Raw genomic sequence first — 24,546 nt, 5'->3', positions numbered from 1 at the left:
CCCATGGAGGATGGAAGTTATTCCGGATTCTGATATAGAGATTGAGAGGATACAGCTTCCCACAAATGTTTCGCAACCAAAGTTAAGGAGGCGTAACCTACGAAGAAGGACATTCTCTCAACGGCATGTGTTTACCAAAGATTTGGCCGAGTTGTTGGGGCTAGCCACCGAAGAGGACTTTGAAAAGTGGGAGGATGACGGACTAGACGACGAAGAAATTACACAGAAACTTTCCAGAAATTATGACAGAATGAGAATAAAATTTGAGGCCAAACAAGTCAAAAGACATCCCTTTAAGAAATCAAGTTTCGACCAATATGTCGTTGACTTTCGGAATTACCAGGCTAATAACAAATCGTCGAGAGGATTTTACGAACTACTTCAAACAATTGATACTCATAAAAAGCAACATGACATACCGAGATTGACGTCAGATGAAGAAGAGGATGGCCACGATAGTAAAGAGAAACAAGATTACCCCACGACACGATCCCCCCAAAGAGACACACTAAAGGTGGATTTGAATGTACCTATTATAAACCTTGATACTTCATCTCCGATACAACATAGAAACAGCATAAATCAACCTAGGTTAGAGGCCACTGAAGAAAATTGCAGTGCCCCTAGGGATAGAAACACATTGGAACACGACACTTACGAACTCCCACCAGATGAACCATCAGAATATACTGAGCCAATTGACTTAGATCTACATCGGGTTCCAAGCTCGCCGGAGGTAGCTAAATCGACTTCAACTTCTCGATTTAGATCTCGTAAATTCAGCCAGACACATATCTATACAACTTACAACAGTGTTCTACTACACTTATTGACCGGTGATCAATTAGACGAGCTATATGAAGGGGGAAAATCCGTGAAGGAGATAAATGATATTCTGGACCATATGTACCAACAAAAATATCAAAGAATGGAACGTGAAGACAACCTTCCAAAGTTGTACAGGCAAAGACCAACCTTTTTTGATTGGCTTTCAAATAATGAAAGACCTACTCAACATTTAGTATCAGAGTCTGAGAATGACTCCGAATACTCGCAAAATGAAACTGATCAAAGCTCACTGATCGGAAATGATTCAGAATTTGAATCTGACACCGAGCAGATGGATAGTTCTCCAAAAGCTGTCTTCAGAGGGAGGGAATACAGAAGCTTGAATGACATGACTAAAGGTGTTCTACCAGCATCTTATTTCAAAACCTCATTTTATCACGATTCCATCAAAAGAGCCACTACCAAGAGTATTCAAATGAACTCGAAGAAAAGAAAGATAAACCAAACTGAGACTAACCAGCCGTCTATATCTACTTTCATCAACGATGCTTACATTTCAGATAATTCTGATTTGGAGCTCAATACTAATCCATTTGTGGATTCTAATGACTACAATGATCATCTAACGCCTGCTGTGGATCTGACGCATTACAACACTCAAGATAATGTGGATGTACTGGAGGATAATCGACCTGAAATTGATTTTATGTTGACTAGAAGCTCAAACGGACATAATACTGCAAACAAAACAAAAAGTAGAAACAGTACTTCAAGGCATTCACCACGCATAACGAATCGTAGATCACGTAAGACAAAAAGTTTTCCAGCCCAACATTCAGTCACCACTACAGTCAAACAGCGTTCTTTTATCAATTCAAGAAAGAAGCAATCAGCCATAACTAAGAGTTTCAAAAATCAGGGTCAGTCTGTATTAGAATGCAGCGCAGGGCATCTCAAGAAATTTGTAAAGGATGACAGATTTGAATACAATAGGGAACCTCTAATTACTATGAATCCTTTTGTCAGTGATGTGGTCTATTTACCACAACCAACCAGGGATATAATGGCACCTATTGTCTTGAATGATATAACCAATACAGGACAATCAGACTTGTTTCTCAACTCCAAGGTAATGAGAAGCACCTTGGAGATTGGAGAACCCACCTTTTATTATGGTCCGGATAGTGATAAATTAGAGCTTAAGATCCAAGGGAACATTTTAGTGCTTTCTTTGCTAGACAAAGAAGGTTCAATTAGCAACATAAATTCTTTCATCAACTCTGTGTTGTCAATCGTTAAGCGGGGACATCTGATGGAGATCGATTACCTGTGTTTTGTTGAAGGTTTAAAACGTCTTTTAGAGTGGACTCTTTACTTGTCAAACTCAAAAACAGACACTAAGCCATTGCTCAAGACATTTTTAAGACTATCTGAATTGGCGGACAAACTTCCTCCAACTACTGGATCTATTACTACCCTGGGATATTTGAGCTTATTGTTTTGGCAAACATTCAAACTTTACTCAAAATTTAATGGATCCGAGTCAGGAGCTACGCTCAGTTTGCAAATAACTTTCAAGAAAATAGTGCAATGTTACTTTGAAGCTATAATAGCGTTTGGGATCCACAAGTTCCATCAACATATCAAGATGGATGACACTCATCTTGAAACACTAAAGATAGTGCATACCATTTTAACTAAGGATGATCCCTTTGGATTCTGGATGGAAATTAATAGAGCTCTCAGCAGTCGCCTAAGGTCTTCCCCTCAAGAGACTTTGGATATCAGCAGTGATATTACGCTGCTTTTTGTGACTTATCTTGATCTTCCAGAAAACTGGTCACTACTCTTTCAACTATGTAAAAGCTTTGCAATCCTTAAGTGGTTTTCAGGAGACACTCCAAGTAACTTATTGAGGCAATTTCACATGCTTCACCAAGTGAAGGGATGGAAAATCACTTTTGATGTTGTATCTGTGGCTTATAAGATCATTTCTGCCAACAAATTTGATAATTTTGACTGTGATGATCTAAATTTGGAGCTTCTTAACGAAGTAGTCAGTCCCGAGGCGTTAGTGAAAGATAGTACGATGGTTTTATATTTGAGGCTTTTAAAATTGTTCAAAGATACCTCCCCTGGAAAATTAGAACTAAACTCATTAGATCGAATTGTACCAATTGGAATGATCAAACATGATAACCATCAGATTCTTCAGAATAGAATTAATTTGCTGCTTACAATGACATGGCTTTTTGGTGAGCACATTGATTTTACCCAGAACTGGCTTTCGATTCTGGATGCATCTTTTGACTTTAAAACTCAAAACTCAATTCAAATGATAACTCAGGCCATCACGAGAGTAACTGAACATAATCTAACTCTTGGGAAACCGCTCTCCTTTGATCTTATTTCTCAGTTTTTCAAAAGATTCACTGATGCTTCCCGAGTAACAAAATTTGTTTATCCCAAATCTTTGATCAACGAGTTATCCGCCATTGTTCGCAAGGGATACTTTTCTTTAACAAAAAACTCATTACGGTATCGAGTAATTGAGTCAATCGAAAGCATATTTTTGTTTCCAGATCACGTATTCATATCGCTTGGTGTTGAGCTGTTTTTGACCTTTTTAGAACCATATTTTTCGAGTGATGAGTACGATGAAGGTGATATGTCTTTCAAACTGAGAGATCGGATCAAACGTAAGTTTTACGGGTTGATTTCGAACGACATAACAGAGGCTTTAAAACTAGGAGAAACGAAAGAGGAGTATTTCTTACTTACACAATTGTATGTGAAGATCAGCGTTCTATTGGAAATTGATTCTGGAAAGCTACTTTATTTGGACTGGAAATGCAAAGGATCAGTTGAAGAATTGCGAAAATACGAGTTGGTGTTCTACACTTCTTTACTGAGGTACGGCGACAGTAAAGAAGTGTTTCAAACAGGTTCCCAAGAATTTTTGAAATGCATTGCTTATCATGTACCCAGAAATGACAGCATGCTTTTTCCTTTTGTTAACGAAATAAATCCCTTCTTACATATACCAGAGGCTGACATATTTCTGGTATCCAGTATTGTTTTTGATAATTTAAGAAGTCAATTTGGACGGGCATTTCTGAATCATGTCTTCCTGCAGAAAGTCAACAAGGATGATATTATGGATATCCTAATTGACTCGATTTATCAACTCCACAGCACTAACCATGAATCGGATATAGCAACTGTTTCTATGCATCGTGATCTAATATCTTTTTTGAACAGAAAGGCGTCTCTTCAACTCAGGTACAATTCACGTTTCTGTTTTTTGAGGAATGCATTTGGAATCAAAGCCCCAGATTTAAACGTGGTGGAGTTCGAACAATCATTTTTAGAACAGAACTCAGACCTAAAGAAAATAATATTCTTGGAGAAAGAGCTAATTCATTCAATGGGGCAAGCGGACATGCATGGTCTACTTCGAAAGATGAAAAAATTATTTGCAAACTACGAATCTCCTCACAAAGATTACAGAAACTCGAGATATTACTTTCTTTCTTTATTGATTTGTATCCATGTGAAGTTAATTCCCAAGATGACCTTGAATTGGGTCATAGTCTCTTTATTGTTGGAGTTCCTTCACGAGATAATTCTTCAAAAATGCACATTAACACAACCTGATGTTTGGTGTCTCTGCAAGCTGCAGTACTCCTTTAGTGAGTTGAGTAACTTTCGCAACTCCAAGTACCAATATTATGAGTTTTCATCGCTTAGATATATTGCCGAAATTCTGCATGTGGTACTGGGTGTATTCGCTGGATATCAAGACCAAAAGGATTATTGTGATTTAATAAAGTATGCGGTTCGCAGGGAGTACCTTTATGAGCGTATACAAGTTGAAAATACATATCTATTTGCATCCAGTGATATGATTTCAGAAACATCTGACCTCTTAAGTCAAAGCAAAGATTCGATGAAGTTCGATACCAGAGAACTCCTTATTGATGATCAAAAAATAGAATGCGAAATGGCATTTGCAAGACTAGAAATCGCATTAGGGGAACTTGATCAAAATGTTGATGTCGATGTTTCCCCACCATCAGAAATTACACAGTTTATTTAAAATACCATCCATCCTACCATAGAATGACTAATATTATACTAATGACAATTCTATTTTAATATATCAAGTAGTTGTTGCTATGATTCTTTATCTTCTTCCTTCCCTTCGAGAAGGTTAAGCTCTACTTCCAGCTTGTTCACCTGCTTCTTAGTTTCTAGTAGAACATTTATTGTTTGTAATAGGTTATCATACTGAGCAACAACTTTTGCTGTGGGGATGGTAGGCTTAGGGCTAACTTCTAGCTCATTCAGTACAACAACAATTTTCGCTTGAGTTGCTGGCTTGAATGTAGGTAGTCTGGCGGACCGTAAGCTCACACCGGGCTGAAGCTTCTCTTGGTGGATCTTAATTCCGTATGCTTCTTTTTCTTCTGGAGTCATCTTCGTGTTTATAAGTTCAATAGCAGCGCTCTGTGGAGCGTTGCCGCTGGGAGGCACTGAATTGCCAGTGGCCTTGATATTTTCCAACAGGGCATTCGGACCAATCTTCTTTGCAGCTTTCCTTTTAAGGTCCATGGATGTTCGGTGTAAAGAGGACGACGCACCTGGAGGAATCTGGGGAGGCGTCGGTGTTTCAACCTTTCTCCTCTTAGATCTGTCAGCAGACATTAACGTATTGTAAAGTTGGGTAAGGCCTTGAGAAGTTAAGTACTGGGAAATGGAACCAGTAGACTGAGGAGAGTCCAACAGCCTTAACAAGGAAGCACGTTCAGTTAACATCTTCTTTGCAGCCAATTCAAACTTTCTTGCCTCTATAACCAACGATTCTTCCTCGGCTATCTCAGTAGGAGATCTGGATAGCAGTCTTCTCAAGTATTGTTTTCTCTCTGTTTCTCTCCTTTTGTCAAACGAGCTTAAAGTTTGAACTAGTAATGAAGTCTTATCATCCATTGTAACATTCCTGTACTTGTGTCGTAGGATCCTCTCGGAAACTTTATAAAACCTCTCCTTTAACTCTTCCATGGATCTCTCGTCATATTCATATCGATCAACAATTATTGGCCAACGGAGATCCCATTTTTCGCAGAGTTGAAATAAATGAACTGTTTCATCGTAGTCCCACGATGCTTCTACTTCTTCGGAAGGATTGACGTCCTTTGAAACCTCCTGAGAATCTGATTTTGAAACATCCTCAGTTGATTCCATGTCGTCTTTCTTGTTAGTTTGCGGTTCATCAATTTTTGGTAATATTTGGTCATTTACATTCTCTTTCTTAGGTACAAAATCTGATGCATTGTCCTCTTCTTTTCCAAGTTCATCTCCGTTTACTCTCTCCTTGTCATTTTCCTTCTCTTTCTCAAGTTTCTCAGCTTCCTTTGCTTCCTGTTCTTTCAAAGCCTTATCCCTTTTTTCTCTCTCTCGGCATTCCAAGTCAAGATCTTTCAAAAACTCATCATATTCCTCTTTTGTAAACGAGGGGATTTGAATCTTTTGATTGTATTTTTCAAACAAGTATGGCGAGTTTTTGGCGAGCTCTGATGAACCTTTGATCCAATGATGCAACTTCAACCCATCTTTGGATTCACGAGCATCGTTACTAAATTCCACATAGCTCCATGGAGTAGGCTTATTATTGACATTCAGCTTTTCTTTGAACTTAACGGTCTTTTCAACTGCTAAAGGAGGAGTGTTTTGGCCAATAAGATTGAACAACTCTCGACTCATAGCGGTTTGTTTCTTCTTTTTTGTAGGTCCATCTTTGGTGATTTTCTTCTTCTGATTCGACAAATTCGATCGTCCAGAAATAGAGAGGACATCCAGGATATCAGACGACATCTTGGCGTTTGGAAGATAATTAAAGCGGTGTCTGTTTTGTCTTGCGAGGTGAAGTAGAAAAACGGAAGAACAATCTGGAGTTACCTAATCAACGATTGAGTGTTGGCGCGCCTTCATTTACCTCCAACTGATAGGATCGCTTGATCTCCTAGATAACTGAGCCACTTTGGAGTTGCCACTAGTTGTAATGCTGGGGGGAAACGAAATACGGAAGAGTAAAATAAGAACGCCAAAAAAGGTGCGTATTAGGCAGACATGATCAAAACGAAGAAATTTAGGAAATGTGTGCTAACCTTATAGGCCTTTTTAAGTCAAGTTGATTATGAAAAATCCTGGGAACAGTTAGATGAAGCGATCAAGCAGATATACCAAAAGAATGCGTCCACCTTGTCATTTGAAGAGTTGTACAGAAAAACGTACAATTTGGTTCTCAGAAAACAGGGGAAGTTCTTGTACGATAATATCTACAATTCTATCAAAAGTCATCTCGAGAATGACGTTCGACCGAGGATGACTCAGTTTATGGAAGACGACAAAATTGACAAAGCTGTGCTATTGCAGAATATGAGTACCGAATGGAATGATCATCTACTATCAATGAGAATGATTAGTGACTTTGCCATGTATCTTGACCGGGTATACGTCAAGGAGGCTCACCTCCCTCTGATCTATGATATAGGGTTACAATTGTTCAGGGACTACGTGATTTTACCGAATGATAATATAGTTGGAAAAAAAATCATTGGGCTCTTATTGCAATCAATTGATGAAATCAGGTCAAATAAGATTGTCGATAAGTTTCTCATCAAGAACATTATTTTTATGTTTGAATCATTGCCAGACGAGGCAGGTAACTACTATGACACATATGTGGAACCCGATTTTTTGGAAGACAGTAGGTTATATTTTGAAAAGGTTAGCTCCGAACTTCTGTTGGAACAGAACGGGTCGTTGTTCATCAACAATATTATTCGTCTCATCGAAGAAGAACAAAACAGAACAGCATTATACTTGCCACTCTCAACGTTGCCGAAGCTGGTAGAACTAATGGACAAAGCTTTGATTGCAACGAATATAGAAGCCGTTTTAGCATTTGAGAACGAGGGTTTGAGCAAGTGGGTTGCCGCAGAGTCTGTCTTTGAATTGAATAGTCTCTACAAGTTGATCGGGAGAATAGACGAAGAGTATCACATATTGAGAACTCATTTAAAACGATTACTGATTTCGTTTGGAGAAGCATTGGACGAGTCAACAAGTAAAACTATTGCAGATGGTCCTGATACTCCTAAGAAGAAGGCAACGACTCACTTTGTGACTATTTGGATTGAATCCATTTTAACCCAAAGGGATGTGTATGAGAGGATTTTGCAAAACTGTTTCAACAGAGACATCCATATCGCCAAGACTATCGATGCTTCGTTTGCGTTGATACTCAATGCCAATAAACGGATATCCGAGTATTTATCCCTATACATTGACCATTTTATCAAACAGTCACTAAAAGAGAAGTCTGAAAATGAATCCGAAGAGATTCTAACTAAAGCAGTGGCCATTTTCAGCTTCATCCATGATAAGGATGTTTTTGAAAAATACTACAAGAACCACTTGGCGAAAAGACTACTAAATCCCAAATCTAATTCTTATGACATTGAGAGAAACTTGATTTCAAAGTTCAAAAGCATTGCTGGCGAGACCTTTGTAAGTAAACTGTCCAGCATGTTCAGAGATATAAATATCTCTAAAGAGGAATCGAAGCAGTTTCAAGTACAGTTACAGCAGGATGATATACTCCCGTTGAATAACAATAAGAAGGTTTCTATGGATGTTAACGTGTTAACTCACTTGATTTGGCCATTACCTTTGACTGAAACCAACGTTCAGTTCCCCGAGATACTATTCAACCTTAAGGAACAATACGCAGCATTCTATGCTCAAAAGCATCAAAACCGAAAGTTCAACTGGGCTCCTAATTTTGGCACTGTTGATATGCGCATGACTTATGGCCGTAAAACATATGAGGTCAACATGCCCACGTACAGTGCCATAATTATACTTGCATTATTCTCTACCGATTACAAGGCCCAATATACCTATGCGCAGATCCACCAAGAATTACAGATTCCTGAGAATGATCTTAAAAGGCAGCTACTGTCCATATCTGTTGCCCCAAAAACTCGTTTACTAGTGAAACGACCCATGTCCAAAGAAATCAATCCGGAAGATATTTTTCAGATAAATGAGAAGTTTCAGTCGCCCCAGATCAAAATCAAGGTGTTGACTGTTTCTACAGCAAGCAAGCTGGAAAATGACCAACAGAGGTCCTCTACACTGACAGAGGTTAACAAGGATAGAAAATTCGAAACCGATGCGGCCATTGTTAGAATAATGAAGGCCCGAAAGACCCTTACGCATAACAACCTGATGAACGAGACAATAAAACAATTGGCCAACAGGTTCAGTCCTCCGCCGTCTCTAATCAAGCAAAGAATTGAATCTTTGTTGGAGAAAGAATACATGGAACGTGATTCCAAGGAGAGAAATCTATATCATTATTTAGCATGAATTCGTGTATATCATCGACTAACTGCTAGCCGAGCGTAATTACATCGAGCCAGTTTTTCATTGGTTGAATTAATTTTTGCCGGTACCGGGCCGGTAGCGGAGCACTCAAAGTTTAGTCATCCTATACAGAAAAAACTATATAAATTTGATCCTTGACCCGTCAAAATTCTTAAAGGGAACACAAACGGTACAAATCATAATGCCTTCCACTGGAGAGATAAAAAATCCAAAGACCTTATACGACAAGGTCTTTGAAGATCATGTTGTTCACAAAGATGAATCAGGCTCTTATTTATTATACATCGACCGTCATTTGGTCCACGAAGTTACTTCCCCACAAGCCTTCGAAGGTCTTAAGAATGCTGGTAGAGTAGTCAGAAGGAAAGATTGCACACTTGCTACAGTAGATCACAACATTCCAACGGATTCTAGAAAAAACTTAACTACCTTGGACAAGTTCATTAAGCAGGATGACTCCAGATTACAGGTGAAGACATTAGAGCAAAACGTCAAGGACTTTGATGTCACCTATTTTGGTATGAAAGATAGCCGTCAAGGTATTGTCCACGTTGTAGGACCTGAGCAAGGGTTCACCTTGCCAGGTACTACGGTTGTGTGTGGTGACTCCCATACTTCCACGCATGGTGCCTTCGGTTCTCTAGCTTTTGGTATTGGAACTTCTGAAGTTGAGCATGTTCTGGCAACTCAAACAATTATTCAAGCAAAATCAAAGAACATGAGAATAACCATCGAGGGCGAGCTGGACGAAGGTATCACCTCTAAGGATTTAGTTTTACATGTTATTGGAGTGATTGGTACCGCAGGTGGTACTGGTAGTGTCATTGAATTCGCTGGTAAGGCAATTGAAGATCTAACTATGGAAGCAAGAATGTCTATTTGTAATATGGCAATTGAAGCCGGTGCCAGAGCTGGTATGATCAGACCAGATGAGACTACTTTCAAGTATATCGAGGGACGCCCCCTGGCTCCAAAAGGAGAGCAATGGACCAAGGCTCTAAACTATTGGAAGACTTTATATTCTGATGAAGGTGCTAAATTTGACTATGAAATCGTGATCAAGGCCAAAGATATTGTTCCTACTATCACTTGGGGTACATCTCCTCAAGACGCTCTGCCAATTACCGCATCTGTGCCAGACCCAGAGAAGGTTGAAGATCCTATCAAGAAGTCGGGAATGGAAAGAGCTTTATCTTACATGGGATTAACACCTAATGTCCCACTAAAGGATATCAAGATTGATAAGGTTTTCATTGGATCTTGTACCAACTCTCGTTTGGAGGATCTGCGAGCTGCTGCCAAAGTGGTAAAAGGTCACAAGAAATCCGACAATGTTAAACTAGCTCTGGTTGTTCCAGGGTCTGGTTTGATCAAACTACAAGCTGAAAAGGAGGGTTTGGACAAGATATTTGAAGAGGCTGGGTTTTCCTGGAGAGAGGCCGGATGCTCTATGTGTCTGGGAATGAATCCTGATATTCTGGACCCAGAAGAGAGATGCGCCTCCACTTCAAACAGAAACTTTGAAGGTCGTCAAGGTGCTAGATCTAGAACACATTTGATGTCTCCTGCCATGGCAGCAGCAGCTGGTATAGCTGGTCATTTTGTTGACATCAGAGAGTTTGAATACAAGGAAGACAAGAGTCAACCCAAGATTGCAATTCAAAGTGAAGAGGATGCTGAATTACAGGACGCTGTTTACGAGCATGAAAAGAAGCCTCTGGCTGAGGGTGAATCTAAGGATGAACTAGAAGAAGATGAAATTAAGGACATACCTCCACCTGATCACACCGTTCAAGAAACTCCCCTAAAAACTTCAGCTCCAGCTGTTGCAGCTGCAATGGAAAAGTTTTTAACTGTTGAGGGTATCGCTGCTCCATTAGATAAGGCCAACGTCGACACGGATGCAATTATTCCAAAGCAATTCTTAAAGACTATCAAACGTACAGGATTAAAAGCTGGTTTGTTCTATGAATTACGTTTTGTGAAGGATGACCAGGGTAAAGACGTTGAAACTGACTTTGTTTTAAATGTAGAGCCTTATAGATCTGCTAGCATCCTTTGTGTTACCGGAGACAACTTTGGATGTGGTTCTTCTCGAGAACACGCTCCTTGGGCCCTGAAAGATTTTGGTATAAGATCTATCATTGCTCCATCATTTGGTGATATTTTCTACAACAATTCCTTCAAGAACGGATTACTCCCTATCAGAATTGATCAAGATATTATTTTATCTAAGCTATACCCTGTTGCTACAAGCGGAAAGAAACTTACCATAGATCTTCCAAACCAACAGATTTTAGGCCCCGATAAGGAAGTTCTTGTAGAACATTTCGAAGTCGAAGATTTCAGAAAGCACTGCTTAATCAATGGTCTGGATGATATTGGAATCACTCTCCAAAAAGAGGAGTTCATCAACAAGTACGAAGAGATGAGAAGAGATAGATTCTCTTTCCTTGAAGGAGGATCCAAACTAATCGTCCCAGCCAGAGGTACCAAGAGAAGCCGTTACGGAAATAAAGCTCAAGAATGGTAAAGTAGTAATTATTTATTTAGTGCATCCATTTATAATATTCATGTCATTAGTTCTTTATAATCAAGTCTGATTGATCTCCCGAGTTCTCTATTGTCAATCCATTCTCATTTGCCAGATGTAAAAGGCAAATGAAACAGAAACTAGTTGATATCTCATTCTTTTCCTCGTTGGAGTATTTTTGTGTCATTTGTTTCACCACGTCGGTAAATTTTAGTTCAGAATGGGTGGGTTCGTTTTCAGCCTCGGAAATCACCCGCTCCTCCTCATCATCTGGATCATCATTCTCTTGAGAAGGTTGGGAGGGTTGAGAAGGTTTTTGAAATATATTGCTCTTTGCCCAGGTTAATGTCTCCCATAAATTGTCCTTCAGCAACTTCACATCAACACGTTTGCTTACTTTTGCAAAATTTATACTCGATGGTCTGAACCTCCCCACAGATGTTACCAATTGAGAACCAAATCCTCCTTTCTTGGAGTAAGAAAGGTTACTAGGGTTGAAGTCATCCTCCGCGGCCTCATCCATGTCATTAAAGTTATTGTCAGCATAGTCATCAGGTTCGTTGTCAAAATTTTCGCCTTCTTGGTACTGGCGATCTCCATGAGGACTGCCCACGTATTGATCGTCAAAAGATTCTTGGATCTCTTTTAGATCATCTTGAATCAAGTTTTTGACTCTGTTGTTTTTGGCTTCGGCATACTTGCTAGCAAAATATTCTTCGTCTGCTGGCTGATATTCATCTTCATATGATCGTTGTTGCATTTTCTTTTTCTTGGGGAACAAGGCACTATTTATCACCTTATCTGACTTGGTGAAGAGGTGAATCATTCTCTTAGTCGTGAAATTCTTGTCATCAGGGAGTAAATTGTGTGTTTCAGAAAACCAGTTTGATTTGGGCATAAGAAGGTTATCAGAAGACTCAAATATATCTTCGATGTCATCTTCAGTACTAAAATCAATGGTAAACTCATTCTTCCTTCGTTTCACTGTACCATGCAAGTCATTTGAATCTTCTGTTGGTATCCCAGTGTTGACAGGTTGAGGAGTTCTTTCATGTCTTAACTGTAGCTGTGCTATCTTGAAATTTTGTGGACCCATCCACGTTTTACGCAGCATATTATCAAAATGATCCAGTACGTTGTGTTCGTGAACGTTGCTGGTATCTTCGCTGTCCACGGTTCTGGAAACGAAATTTTCATCAAAGAGTCTGTTAAGTGTGATATTAGGCCCCGACTCTTCATTCCCTGAGAAGAGTGAGTATTTTGAAGTGATGTTATTGTGCACAATTGTGGGAATCTCGTTGAAATTATCATCCATGTCCATCAATGGTCCTGAAAAGCAATTGTCCTCATTTTCATCTGGAGCATTGTCTTCCTCAATTCTTTGTAATAGTGTGGTAGGGGCCGCTCCCTCATCGAGTACTTTTTCGATTTCAGGTGCTGACGGACAAAGGTGAAGCTTATCAAGATTATCTGGTAGAAAGCGCCGCAGTAGATTTACATCAATTTCTTTGTTTTCTATGCTGTCATTCGAGTTCATATCTAGCGGCTGTGTTTCTTCATTTGTCTGGATTGTTCGTTCACTACTGGTATCGAAAACTATTCGACAATCTCTATCAATTTTCAGAATGTTCAGCAATAAGGACTTGGCACCTCCTTCATCAAAATCCGTTAGCGCTTTCTTAAATAAAGGATCAACAGTCAGTTCTGTATCTATAGATTTTGTCTGTAATTTGGAAAATTCAACCAATGTATTGACCGCTGCTGTGTTTCGTTTCTTGGCTTTTGGCCTATTTTCGTTCCTATCATCTCCACCCTGCGTGTTCTCTATTGGGTCTTCATCTGATTCAGAATCATTCTCTTCATTTTGCTTTTCGTTCAACTTATTGACCGTGAGACCACTCAGCAGTTTTCCTGTCTCTGTAGCGATGGAATCAACTCTTGAAGAATATATTTTCACACACCCGTCTAAAGTCGCAGAAGCTTTCTGAAAATTGATGCTATTTCCCTCTTTCAAAACCGTCAAGTCATGAAAGTAGTCTATCAACGCAAAATTCCAGCTATTCGTTGAGGTGATCTTGTTGTCAGTTGCCATCCGAATCCAGAAGTCAAAGTTCTCCTGCTCAGTGGGCTGAGTGCCACTTTGAGGCGCTACTTGTGACATGATTTTACTAATTGAAAATCAATTTGGCCCTTCTTGGTAATTACCATACAAAACGATAACTTCAAACAATAAGAAATTGATGTTGAAAGCCTTAGTTTAGGTTTGTTTACAGATCAGGTTTCCAAAGTTTAGAGAAAGGTAAACTAAAAATGCGCGATCTTATGTACAAAATGCAAAATGCAAGTCAAGGGAAACGAAAATTATGTAAGCATATGCGTCGGGGAAACTGAAGAGCTGATACTATTCAATGGGGTTTACATTCCTAACTAGAAGCCGAATGGGTTGTCTGCGGTAGCTGCTGATAAGTTGGCTCTTTTACCTGTTGGCTGAGATTGGAGTGGGTTCTGACCTCCATAGGGCGAGTTACCAAAACCAAAGCCAGTTGGTTGAGCCTGTAACGGAGGCTGGGCCACAGGTGCTCCAAAAGTCGTCATTGGCTGGGCTTGTTGTGGCTGCTGAGAGATGCTTACGTTCTGAAGCATGTTTGACATTCCATTGAGTGATGAGGTGTAAGAGGGTTGAAGGGGAGGGATAGAAGCTGCTGGCAAAGATTGGCCCATGCCAATGTTGTAGTTCTGCTGCGTAGCACCATTGAATCCCAGATTTGAAGCACCGAATGAGGACTGGGGCATTGGAATCGATCCATTTCCTTGAAAACCTGTTTGATAACCTCCTGTCTGTTGTCCAAATGAGTTTTGGGCAATTCCTCCTGTCTGCTGTCCAAAAGAGTTCTGAGGGAATCCTACCGTCTGTTGTCCAGCGGAGTATTGGGGGAATCCCCCTGTTTGTTGCACAATTGGGGTCTGCTGGAAACCTCCTGTCGATTGTCTAAACTGATTTTGTGCAAATGATGTCTGAGGGAAACCTCCTGTTGGTTGAGAGCCGAATGTGGTTTGCGGGTTATTCAAATTGGTGGCCAACTGATTACCAAAGGAAGATTGAGGCACAAAAGTTCCTGTTGGTTGACTTCCAAAAGAGGTTGTAGGTACAGGTTGTAAGTTTCCAGTTCTCTGAACGGGAACTAATCCTCCAGTCCTTTGAACAGGAATCAATCCTCCAGTTTGTTGAACAGGAACTAATCTTCCAGTTTGTTGGACGGGAATTAGCCCCCCCGTCCTTTGAACAGGAACCAATCCACCTGTCCTCTGAGCAGGTAGAATCCCTCCTGTTGGCTGCAAAGTTGGAGTTACACCAAATGAGGTCTGAGGCATTACTAACCCACCAGTCTGAACGGGAACAAGTCCCCCTGTAACCTGCGGAAGTACCCCACCAGTTCTTTGCAACGAAACGAATCCACCAGTGGGTTGAAGAGCTATAGTTCCTCCTGTCTTTACGGGCACCATCGTAATGGGCATGAAACCTGTAGGCATTGCAACTAGAGCACCAGTAGGTTGTGCAGTGACGAAACCACCACTTGTTGGTTGCGCTTGCACAGGTCCCCTTGCAGCTCCAGTCTTCACAGGTTCCAAGACAGGAGCAGAAGGTTTGTCCTGGGTAGTGTTTGGTGTTTCAGCTTTGTGGGCTACCGAAGCGTTGTTTGCATTGTCCCCCAAAGGTTTCAAGTTGACGAGATCTTGTATGGATCCAGTCAATTGTTTGCTCATTGCACTGACAGGTCTGGAGAATTGATCCATTTGAGAGCTAGATTCGGCAGCGGGTTTGAGAGCCCATGCTTCGTCATCAATTCTTTTGCTCTTAGCCTCGGCCTTAGTAGGACTTAAAGTTTCTCGCGTTACAACTGTACTTGTTAGAACATCAGTGGACCTATTGTTCTTCAATGTACCATCACTCTTGGTAAATAAACCACCATTGGTAGCAGATTCTTGAGCTTTGGTTCGACCAAACTTGTTATCCAAGAATTTTTGAACTCTCAAAATATCACCTTCTCTTAACCCTAGCGATCTTAGTAGGGATGGAGTGAGGTCTTGCAAACTACTCTCATCCAGTTGTTCATTAATGAAAACCACACTGTATCGCTGACAATTATTCGGATCAATATCGCAACCCAAGAAAAATTGAAACCAATCATAATCTGGGTCTTTGGGAGGATCAATCTTGGGAACTGATTGTTTAACTCCGGAGCGGCTGGACTCCTTTGGTGAAGATTCTCTAGAGGATGGCTTTTTGGAAGGTCTGGAATAGGAACCACTAGATTTTGGCTTTGGCTTGTATTTTTCTAACGACATTCCAGTGATTCTTTCCACATACTCTAAATCCTCTAGTGACAACTTAGGAGCCGCTACGGCAATCTTTACACCGTTTGTTTTATGCAGATGAATCTTACCGTCAACAACTCCCAAATACTCTGCTTCAACTTTGAAGGATCCTGAACTGTCAATCCAGGTACGCACTCTATGAGGATTAGGTTTGCTAGTCTCGGGTTGGTCTTCATCCTGTGGAGTAGCTTTTTGCTTTTTCCTTCTTTCCTTTTCATCTAACTTTCTTAGCCTATCCCTTTCTTCCTTGGATCGAAGTCTTTGACGTTCCCTTTCGGTTTCTCTTTTAGCGGCACGTTGCTCTTCCAAATGCTTACGCTCTTTTTCCTTACGTTTTCTGGAGGATCCAAAAGCTTTCTTAGAACCTTTGGAAATAGAAGAGCCAATGCTGGCTAAAGTAGATCCACCCCCGCTAATCAACTCTATGTAGCTAGCTGGAACAACACCTTTCTTGTTAGTATTAACGTCCTGAACTATCCACCACTCAGAGGATTCTTTATCGTTCAATATGTAGACAACATCACCCTCCCTAATCGACAACTCATCGGGACTTTCAGCATCGAAGTTGTAACTGACTTTACCAGTCTTGGTTTTTGGGGCAGAAGATGCAGCCTTCACCTCTTTCAAAGCACGCATTGAAGAAGCACCTTTCAAATCACCAACAATTGACAGGATGGCATCTGCTGCGTCCTTGGAGCCTGCATGAAGTTCATAGGATGCCGAGGGGTTGGTAAAGTCAAAAAAGACGTGCTTTTTTTCGTTACTGAAATTTGTCAAATTCCTGATATCCCATTTCTTAGAAGAATGTCCCTCTGCTTGGACATAAATACTACCATTTCCGATACCCAGGACAGCTTTCCTCTTTTTGCGGCCATTAATTTCCTGAACATCCCAAGTGAAATAGTCTCCTTTTACAAAATCATCATCCGCCCTTGAACGGCCACTTGGCCTTCTGCTACTACTAGAAGGTTCCTCTTCGGATTCAGAGTCCTGAGGAGCAGAGATATTAGATGTAGCTGTAGTGGCAGTTGGTCGCGTTGGCATTGGTGGAGGTACATCTTCCTCCTCTTCATAAGCATTATCGTCCTCTAGATTTCTTGCTGGTTCAGCATCTTTGAGAGAGGGAACAGAGGAGTTGTTGATCCGTTGAGGAGGTGGAGGGAAGCTGGCGGGACTAAGTATTGGTGGATTGTTAGAAGCAGGTGCCGTCGTACCCAAAGAAATTTGTATGTAGTTTGCAGGCACGAAACCAAAATGGATATTGTTCAGGCCAACCAAGATCCACTCCTGATCGTCGGTGTCGTACACGTCAAAGGTGTCATTCTCCTTGAAAGTAATTTCTTCTTCTGTTTGTCTGTCATAATCATACAGTGCAACAGCTGACCCGATAGGTGTAGCAGGCTCAATATAAGTACTGGGTACCAGACCTATTGGTTCCTCGACATTAACTCCGATAACTCGTTGTTTAACTTTCCACCAGTCATCAATTTCGGACTTTTCCAATACGTATAGTAGATCATTCTCATGCACAGTTAGTTCTTCGTCATTTTGAGCTTGGTAATCAAATAGGGCTCTATAAACACCCAAAAATACCGAAGTCATGGTTGGAAAATGTGAGAATGATTCAAATTTCCCAATCTGGCGTTGCAGTCCGTCGGAAATAAACAATCAAAAATTTATCTCAAAAAGGGACTGACAAATCAAAACAATCAAACACCACAAACCAAGAGGAGGGTGCTTGCTTATAATAAAGTAAGATTAGCTGTGATGAATGAACAAATCTAGCAGGGTTCTTTCAAAGCTGACAGGAGGACAGAGCTCAATTTCAATGCTGGAATCAAGATGGTATTCGCTAATGCACGACTTTGATTGGATCTGATAATTACAGGATTGAACAATAACAGGCTCCAGCTACACTGTTGGTAAAATGAAGATCATTCAGCCATAAACTCAAACTACATAACCAATTAAATAAATAGAACAAATAGGGCAATCAGTCGGTCTTTTCGACGACAGGGTGACCCTTCTCCCTAGTTCGAAATTCAAGCATCAGCTTACCTGCGTGGTTATTCATCTTTTTCTGGAGATCCTTCCTGAACCCAAGAGCAAACACAACTTCAAATGCGACGAAGTATGGAGCCAGGACCAAAGCCTGAACCAGGTTGTCGAACAACGCCGGAGCTCTTCTTTCAAATAGAGCATGACCTACGAATTGAACAGCCCATCCAATGCCAAAAAGAACCAGAGAGCCCTTTACCACCTCACTTTTATCATAAAAATCATACAGAGTGCTGATGGAGTAGCTTATCAAAAGCAAAAGGGGGGTCAATACAAGTCCCAGTCGGTCCAACAAGATGTAGTAGATGCTAAAGGACGCAATCAAAAAGGCACCCAAGTTATACAACTTTCCAAAAAATGGTACTCCTGATAAATCAAATGGGGTGATTTGATTCAAAGGAATGGCAGATAAGAACCCCACAGTGCTGAAGAGAATGGTTGGTACAAATACCAAGTGAATTGCTACATTCACCTTATTGACTAGGCAACGCGGTTAGTAACGAATTTCGTTGTTCTTCTATCAATGGCACACAACTTACAATGATATGCCCTATAAAAGGCCAATTGCTGCTCCAAGTCCAATAACCCCATTACTTTGTCCCTCAAGAGATGTGTGACTAGAGTTCAAGCAGTAAACTCCACATATTTGTGTTCCTCGGTAAATCATAGTTGGTGTAGAGGTGCAACCTTAAATGAACTTGTTGAGCTAAACTCTATCAAGAAAGTATGGGGTAACCGTATTATTGTATAGTTGATCTGGTGAAACATCCACCCCGGATAGCTTCTAGAATTGTTCAATTTGTCGACATCGTAAGGTTTTTGGGGATTTTCCGGTTATCATCGATTTCCAGTTGAAATATCATGTCAAATAGTACATCAAATTAACAAGGTATATATAGGCTGTTTATCCCATGTAATTCTTTATAGATCTTTGTACAGTAAAGTTGATAATGGAAACGATATTGCCTTTACTTCTCGGATACGGAAATTCACTATTGAGGTTTCCGGTGGAAGGAAACGTATCTAGTCTATTTCGTCTCCAAAGCACTCTACGATGGCATGAATTTCTGGCGGGGCTAATCAGAGTCAACAAACTATCGAACTCACTCGAATTCGATACAGATATCTACAAATTCTATGCAGAAGCACTTACTGATGTTGAGGATCAGTCCAAGTCTTATAATTGTTCAGTCAGAATAAAAAACATCAACTGTCTAGCATTGGAAATCCTGGAGGAAAATCTGCCTGGTCTGAATGTATCAACCGATCTTAAGGAGAACAAGAAAAAACCACGTAAAAAAGCAATTTGCAACAGCTCAATGAACTGTTAGAGTACAGGCCAGCAGATTCTGAATTAAACGAGTTAATGTCTCTGCTTTGCAAACCATCAGGAGCTCTAAGACTTTCTAACGAAAAAATGAAAGAAGAGACCAAAGAAGAACCAACATTCGAAATCTGCAATCAATCCAAGCATGCAGAAATTTTAGCAGGTATCGATATCGATAGATGTGCCGAATCTCTGAAAAGAAGTCGAAAGACCCAGTTGCTAAAGTGTCTTGAAACCAAGATCCATTTTGTACCGATTATCAAATCGCATACAGACCCTAAATTGGGCGACTGTTCGTACCTTGATACATGCCATAAGCTGAAAACTTGCAAATATCTGCACTACTATCAAACTGTTCCAACCCTAGCAGCTAATAAGCCCCCTCCTCCCAATAGCCCAACACTTGAAGTGTTAGCCAGTTACACCAAAGGAGAACCAATCAGCAAGACATTGTGTAAACAGCTGCCGGCACAGTGGATCAATTGTGATGTAAGAAAGCTTAATTTCAACAGACTGGGTAAGTTTGCTGCGATAATAGCAGATCCTCCTTGGAACATTCACACAAATTCCATTGAATCGAATGAAACTGAATTACTGAAGATTCCAGTTGATCAGATACAAGACGAGGGCATCTTTTTACTTTGGGTTACAGTAAGGTCTACTAGCATCGGGAGAGCCTGGCTACTGGAAAATGGTTACACTGTATCAAGCGAACTGATCTGGGTAAAAACAAATCAACTGGGACGAAACATCTGTACTGGACGTACAGGTCATTGGCTAAACCACTCAAAAGAACATCTGTTAGTGGGCATCAAGGGCAGATGCACATGGCTTCAAAGAGGGTTGTTCGACGACATCATTCTAGCCTCAACAAGAGAAACTGGTCGAAAACCAGACGAGTTATATGTAATGGTAGAAAAAATGGTGGGAGAACATGCACGCAAACTAGAAATCTTTGGCAAGCAACACAATGTAAGACCGGGATGGTTAACAATCGGAAACCAACTAGAAGGTAACAATGTCGTTGAAGATCTCATTTAGAAAGACTTCCTGGGTCGTTTGAGTTATGTCAGTGCTTCAGTAGGAGTCGTGCCTTGACCACTATGTGAGAACCAATAAAAAGTTGCTTTAAAAATCTCACCACACATCAAATAGGTAAGCGATCTATCATACCAACCACATTAAACACAAACCATGTTCAGAACAGCAGCTAGTTCTATCGGTCGCCGTGGTTTCACCACTGTCAAGGGTGACCCAGCTAAAGCTCAAGCTTTCAAGAAGCACTTGGACGATGTCTATCACCACTCCAAGGGAACCACTGCATTGTGGAAGAAGATCTCTTACTTCGTTGCCCTTCCTGCCATTGCCCTAACTGCCGTAAACACCTACTTCGTTGAAGCTGAGCACGCTGAGCATAGAGCCCACAACCGCCACTTATCTGATGAAGAATGGCCAAAAGCGTATCCATACCAGAATGTCAGAAGAGTTGACTTCTTCTGGGGTGACGGAGACAAAACTCTTTTCTGGAACCCAGATGTCAACAGACACGTCAAAGAGTAAGCATGATCCCTTTTTATTATTTTAAGTAGAAGATAAATTCACAGCGTATGATTTTACATTTACTGGTTGATATTTGGTAGGATGATGTGGAGTCGTCTTATTACAAAGTAGAGAAAATGTAGAGGTTGTTCGTAGCAGCAATTGCGACACTATTCTCGCGTGGATGCCAGCTCAAGTTGAGGATGCTCTTCTTGAAGTCTATATCGTCGAATTGCATCTCCTTGCGCATCATAGAAAGACCGTTTGACGGCTCCTTACGTCTGCTGTTTAATTTCTTGGCTTTGAAAGCTGACTTATCAGCCTGTAGCACGATCTCGTTTTCGGAAACGGTCTTGCTCGAAGATGAAACAGCATTAGGGTAAATCATGAAGTTGTTGTTATAACTTCCGGTCATGATCGAGTCGTTGTCGCCAGAGAATTGGACTTCGAACTTATCGAATATGGCATCGTTTTCGTAGGTATCGCAAAGGCGGTCACGTAACTGTTCATGTATATTAATGGTCTTGAGTGGTTCGCTTTCCATAGCAACATCCCAAATCTTCACTGTCATATAGTCTCTTGATACGATATACTTACCGTTAGGTGAGAACTTAACATCAGAAATAGACGACGTGATCTCTGTAAAGAAATTGTGGTTTGTAGGGTCAATGCATTCTTCAAAAACTTTGGAATAGTTGTCGCAAAGTGACGATACTCGCATATCAGCCAACTTAATGGTCCCCTTCGACGAACTGTACATGAAAAGATTACAATTTTCAGGATGGAACTCAGCACTGGTAATTACCTCCGTGAGCTCCTCCATATTAACTGGTTTTATATCAACAATGTTGAAAGACTGGTCAGCAATACCCAAGTTCCACAGGTTGATACGTAGATCGTCTGCGGATATGAATGTCTCTCCATCACTGTTAACACTGATGGAATTGATATGATAGGCATGAGCATTGGCATAAATCTTCTTGGGTTGTGCTGAAGTGATGGTATCATGTAAGGTCAATCTAGGCAGCTTCAAGTTGTTGATCGACAACAACTTGGAACTTATATTGGCGGCCGACAATGTCTCATTCCCTGTGTTCATTAAGTTAGAGTTCTCACTCAGATTGTTTTCACTGACCATCTTTATTTGCTTCTCAAAGATCTTCCACAGTTTGATGGTCTTGTCGTTTGTGCTTAGCAGCATGTTCGACGTGTTGCTTCTTTTGAGCCATTTAATCTTGTTGATCTTCTCTTCAATCTCCAATGACTTAAGATAGTCAAATTCAGCATCGTGGCTTTGAAACTCAGTGTAGAATCTGTATTCACAGTTGTTCTTGCTCTCGTTCCGTTCGAATAGCACAATCCGGCCTCCTCGATCACCGGTGGCTAGAAAATCGCCGGTATGGTCAAATTCCACCGTCGAAATGATGTCGGCTTCTGTAATTGTCTCCACATCACCTTTGTCACCAAAGCATTGTGAAAACTTCCAGTTGTGTTCTTCCATTCTCCCTTTCGTGTTGAGTTTACGTTGCTGGAGAAGATAGGTAACGTCTCTCCCCCGTCTGAGAAATATTCGTTCGCTAAGTTGGATGCCTTGGTGGGCGCGGGGGGCGGAGATTATTTGTGGAAGGGCAAAGGCGGAGCACGGTAGAGAGATGGGGTGATAGCCGTGCGAGAGAAAGGTGTAGTGGGAGGATCGGAATGGGAGGGCCAGTGCTTGGGGGCCACCGAGGCCGCCTACGAAGGTGCGAGAAAAACTCATTTGTTAGGACCAGCATTAGAACTGTCTAACAATCCAGAACTGAGCTAGCTTACAATACCACGAGTCAATGTGAGGTTCCCTTTAAAAGAAACACGCTCTACAGTTTCCAATAACTGATGATTCATATTCGAATTACACTACACCTACAAAGCCTTCTTGGCAGCTTCAGCTGGGTTGACTCTTCTGTCATTGCTGAATCTTTGTCTTTGAGGAGGAGCTCTGATTCTTCTGTCACTTCTGGATCTGACTCTGACAATTCTAGTGTGGATAGCACAGGAAACACAGTAGTGCAGCTTGTTGTAAAGCTTTGGAAGAGCATACTCCTCGTAAACAGAGGCCTCAGACAAATCTCTGACGGCAGCAGCCTCAACCATGTTTCTGATGGTGACACGCTTAATGGCCTTGTCCTTAGGAACACATCTGGCACAGTTCAAACATCTGACAAACTTAACGTGTCCTCTACCCTTCTTGTTTCTACCGTTGGAAGCTCTCTTTTTAGGCATGTTGGTTGTTGGTTGATGGAGAAAGATATTTTTCAAACTGATGGAATTTTGGGTGAGGAATCGAGGGAGGGAGTGCCAAAAAACGCGCGTGTGCCCTAAGTCGTGAGGTGCCGGAGGTGAGAGAGAAAAAAATAAGGACGTGCGACTATTAGGAACAAAACCTTTTTCTTTACAAGGTGTCGCGAAGACTTTGCAAGGAAAAACTCCTTTAGATCTCGCAATTACGTGGAGCTCGCGGTATATTTCATCACAACAGTCACAATAGTTCGAGAATCTCAAATAAACACCCTTGCACCTCTGAGTCAAAACACCTGAACATCAGATTGATTACGTCAGATATTACATCAGCAGAGCTGCTGGAGCATCAACCAATGAGGAAGCGCGATATTCACACTAGTTTGAAATAGGATGATTTTCGTCTGTTTAAGCTATCTCAACTTAACTGTTCCTTTCACTTGATACCACAAGGAAATTATTTATCAGTAAGTTCCACACCCACCCCAAGCTCCACAGGTTGACAGCACACATGAACTTTTAATCTGATAGGCCTTTGTCCTAAAGTATCACGTTACTAACATCTATAGTGCTTCGTCAATGCTTACCTCGTGTTAGACCAGCATCTCGTCTGTTCTCCACTGCTTCCATCTTGAGACAACAAACCCCAAAGCAATTCAAGACTGCCACATCCATTGCTGAGGTGGAAGGCCTTGAGAACCTGGTTGGTCCTGGTGCCAAGACAGGAACAGTTCCCACCGATTTGGAACAAGCTACTGGTTTAGAAAGATACGAATTGCTAGGTAAACTGGAAGGTATCGAAGTTTTCGACGAAACACCTTTGGAAGCTGTCAGAAAGGGTACCATGAAGGACCCAATCTTGATCGACTCCTATGATGACTACCGCTATGTTGGTTGCACTGGTGTCCCAGCCGATTCTCATAACATCGAATGGTTGAAGCCCACCACTGAGAAGAATGCAAGATGTTGGGAGTGCGGTTCCGTCTACAAGCTTAACTTTTTGGGATCCGGAAAACCACACCATCATTAGATACACAAGTCAAAGTAGATATAAATGAATATCACATATGTAAGTTAAAAACGATCAAAGTTAAAATTATTTATGCGATCTCAGACCAAAATGATGTAAGGAAACGAAAAAAAATAAACGCCATTTCCCCTAGATCTCTACCATCAATTACATAAAGGAGGG

At 41.0% G+C, this 24,546-nt stretch overlaps 12 protein-coding genes across 12 annotated transcripts; 6 read left to right on the top strand and 6 right to left on the bottom strand.

Annotated features, from left to right (window-relative positions):
* Nucleotides 1–10: 10 nt before the first annotated feature.
* On the top strand, nt 11–4,888 carry PAS_chr2-1_0371 (Hypothetical protein; the record flags this gene model as incomplete). Its single annotated transcript, XM_002491227.1, has 1 exon — nt 11–4,888. The coding sequence occupies one exon, from the start codon at nt 11–13 to the stop codon at nt 4,886–4,888; it is 4,878 nt and encodes a 1,625-aa protein (XP_002491272.1).
* Nucleotides 4,889–4,965: 77 nt separating this feature from the next.
* Nucleotides 4,966–6,663, bottom strand: PAS_chr2-1_0370 (Component of the Swr1p complex that incorporates Htz1p into chromatin; the record flags this gene model as incomplete). Its single annotated transcript, XM_002491226.1, has 1 exon — nt 4,966–6,663. One exon carries the CDS (start codon nt 6,661–6,663, stop codon nt 4,966–4,968), a length of 1,698 nt encoding a protein of 565 aa, XP_002491271.1.
* Nucleotides 6,664–6,850: 187 nt separating this feature from the next.
* PAS_chr2-1_0369 (uncharacterized protein) lies at nt 6,851–9,225 on the top strand (the record flags this gene model as incomplete). Its single annotated transcript, XM_002491225.1, has 2 exons — nt 6,851–6,901; nt 6,964–9,225. 2 exons carry the CDS (start codon nt 6,851–6,853, stop codon nt 9,223–9,225), a joined length of 2,313 nt encoding a protein of 770 aa, XP_002491270.1.
* Nucleotides 9,226–9,424: 199 nt separating this feature from the next.
* Nucleotides 9,425–11,776, top strand: PAS_chr2-1_0368 (Isopropylmalate isomerase, catalyzes the second step in the leucine biosynthesis pathway; the record flags this gene model as incomplete). Its single annotated transcript, XM_002491224.1, has 1 exon — nt 9,425–11,776. One exon carries the CDS (start codon nt 9,425–9,427, stop codon nt 11,774–11,776), a length of 2,352 nt encoding a protein of 783 aa, XP_002491269.1.
* Nucleotides 11,777–11,822: 46 nt separating this feature from the next.
* PAS_chr2-1_0367 (Essential protein required for chromosome condensation) lies at nt 11,823–13,937 on the bottom strand (the record flags this gene model as incomplete). The annotated part of the gene is made up of 1 exon (XM_002491223.1): nt 11,823–13,937. One exon carries the CDS (start codon nt 13,935–13,937, stop codon nt 11,823–11,825), a length of 2,115 nt encoding a protein of 704 aa, XP_002491268.1.
* Nucleotides 13,938–14,203: 266 nt separating this feature from the next.
* On the bottom strand, nt 14,204–17,755 carry PAS_chr2-1_0366 (Cytoskeletal protein binding protein required for assembly of the cortical actin cytoskeleton; the record flags this gene model as incomplete). Its single annotated transcript, XM_002491222.1, has 1 exon — nt 14,204–17,755. The coding sequence occupies one exon, from the start codon at nt 17,753–17,755 to the stop codon at nt 14,204–14,206; it is 3,552 nt and encodes a 1,183-aa protein (XP_002491267.1).
* Nucleotides 17,756–18,146: 391 nt separating this feature from the next.
* PAS_chr2-1_0365 (uncharacterized protein) lies at nt 18,147–18,802 on the bottom strand (the record flags this gene model as incomplete). Its single annotated transcript, XM_002491221.1, has 2 exons — nt 18,147–18,691; nt 18,751–18,802. 2 exons carry the CDS (start codon nt 18,800–18,802, stop codon nt 18,147–18,149), a joined length of 597 nt encoding a protein of 198 aa, XP_002491266.1.
* Nucleotides 18,803–19,161: 359 nt separating this feature from the next.
* PAS_chr2-1_0364 (putative mRNA N6-adenosine methyltransferase) lies at nt 19,162–20,579 on the top strand (the record flags this gene model as incomplete). Its single annotated transcript, XM_002491220.1, has 2 exons — nt 19,162–19,504; nt 19,603–20,579. The coding sequence occupies 2 exons, from the start codon at nt 19,162–19,164 to the stop codon at nt 20,577–20,579; spliced, it is 1,320 nt and encodes a 439-aa protein (XP_002491265.1).
* Nucleotides 20,580–20,732: 153 nt separating this feature from the next.
* On the top strand, nt 20,733–21,098 carry PAS_chr2-1_0363 (Subunit VIa of cytochrome c oxidase, which is the terminal member of the mitochondrial inner membrane; the record flags this gene model as incomplete). The annotated part of the gene is made up of 1 exon (XM_002491219.1): nt 20,733–21,098. The coding sequence occupies one exon, from the start codon at nt 20,733–20,735 to the stop codon at nt 21,096–21,098; it is 366 nt and encodes a 121-aa protein (XP_002491264.1).
* Nucleotides 21,099–21,198: 100 nt separating this feature from the next.
* PAS_chr2-1_0831 (uncharacterized protein) lies at nt 21,199–22,578 on the bottom strand (the record flags this gene model as incomplete). The annotated part of the gene is made up of 1 exon (XM_002491218.1): nt 21,199–22,578. The coding sequence occupies one exon, from the start codon at nt 22,576–22,578 to the stop codon at nt 21,199–21,201; it is 1,380 nt and encodes a 459-aa protein (XP_002491263.1).
* Nucleotides 22,579–22,979: 401 nt separating this feature from the next.
* PAS_chr2-1_0362 (40S ribosomal protein S26) lies at nt 22,980–23,339 on the bottom strand (the record flags this gene model as incomplete). Its single annotated transcript, XM_002491217.1, has 1 exon — nt 22,980–23,339. The coding sequence occupies one exon, from the start codon at nt 23,337–23,339 to the stop codon at nt 22,980–22,982; it is 360 nt and encodes a 119-aa protein (XP_002491262.1).
* Nucleotides 23,340–23,710: 371 nt separating this feature from the next.
* On the top strand, nt 23,711–24,384 carry PAS_chr2-1_0361 (Subunit IV of cytochrome c oxidase; the record flags this gene model as incomplete). The annotated part of the gene is made up of 2 exons (XM_002491216.1): nt 23,711–23,735; nt 23,924–24,384. The coding sequence occupies 2 exons, from the start codon at nt 23,711–23,713 to the stop codon at nt 24,382–24,384; spliced, it is 486 nt and encodes a 161-aa protein (XP_002491261.1).
* Between the last annotated feature and the right edge of the window lie 162 nt (nt 24,385–24,546).

Source organism: Komagataella phaffii, chromosome 2 (assembly GCF_000027005.1).
Source record: "Komagataella phaffii GS115 chromosome 2, complete sequence".
In the NCBI taxonomy this organism is placed as follows: Eukaryota; Fungi; Ascomycota; class Pichiomycetes; order Pichiales; family Pichiaceae; genus Komagataella; species Komagataella phaffii.
This window is presented reverse-complemented; position numbering and strand designations above follow the sequence as displayed.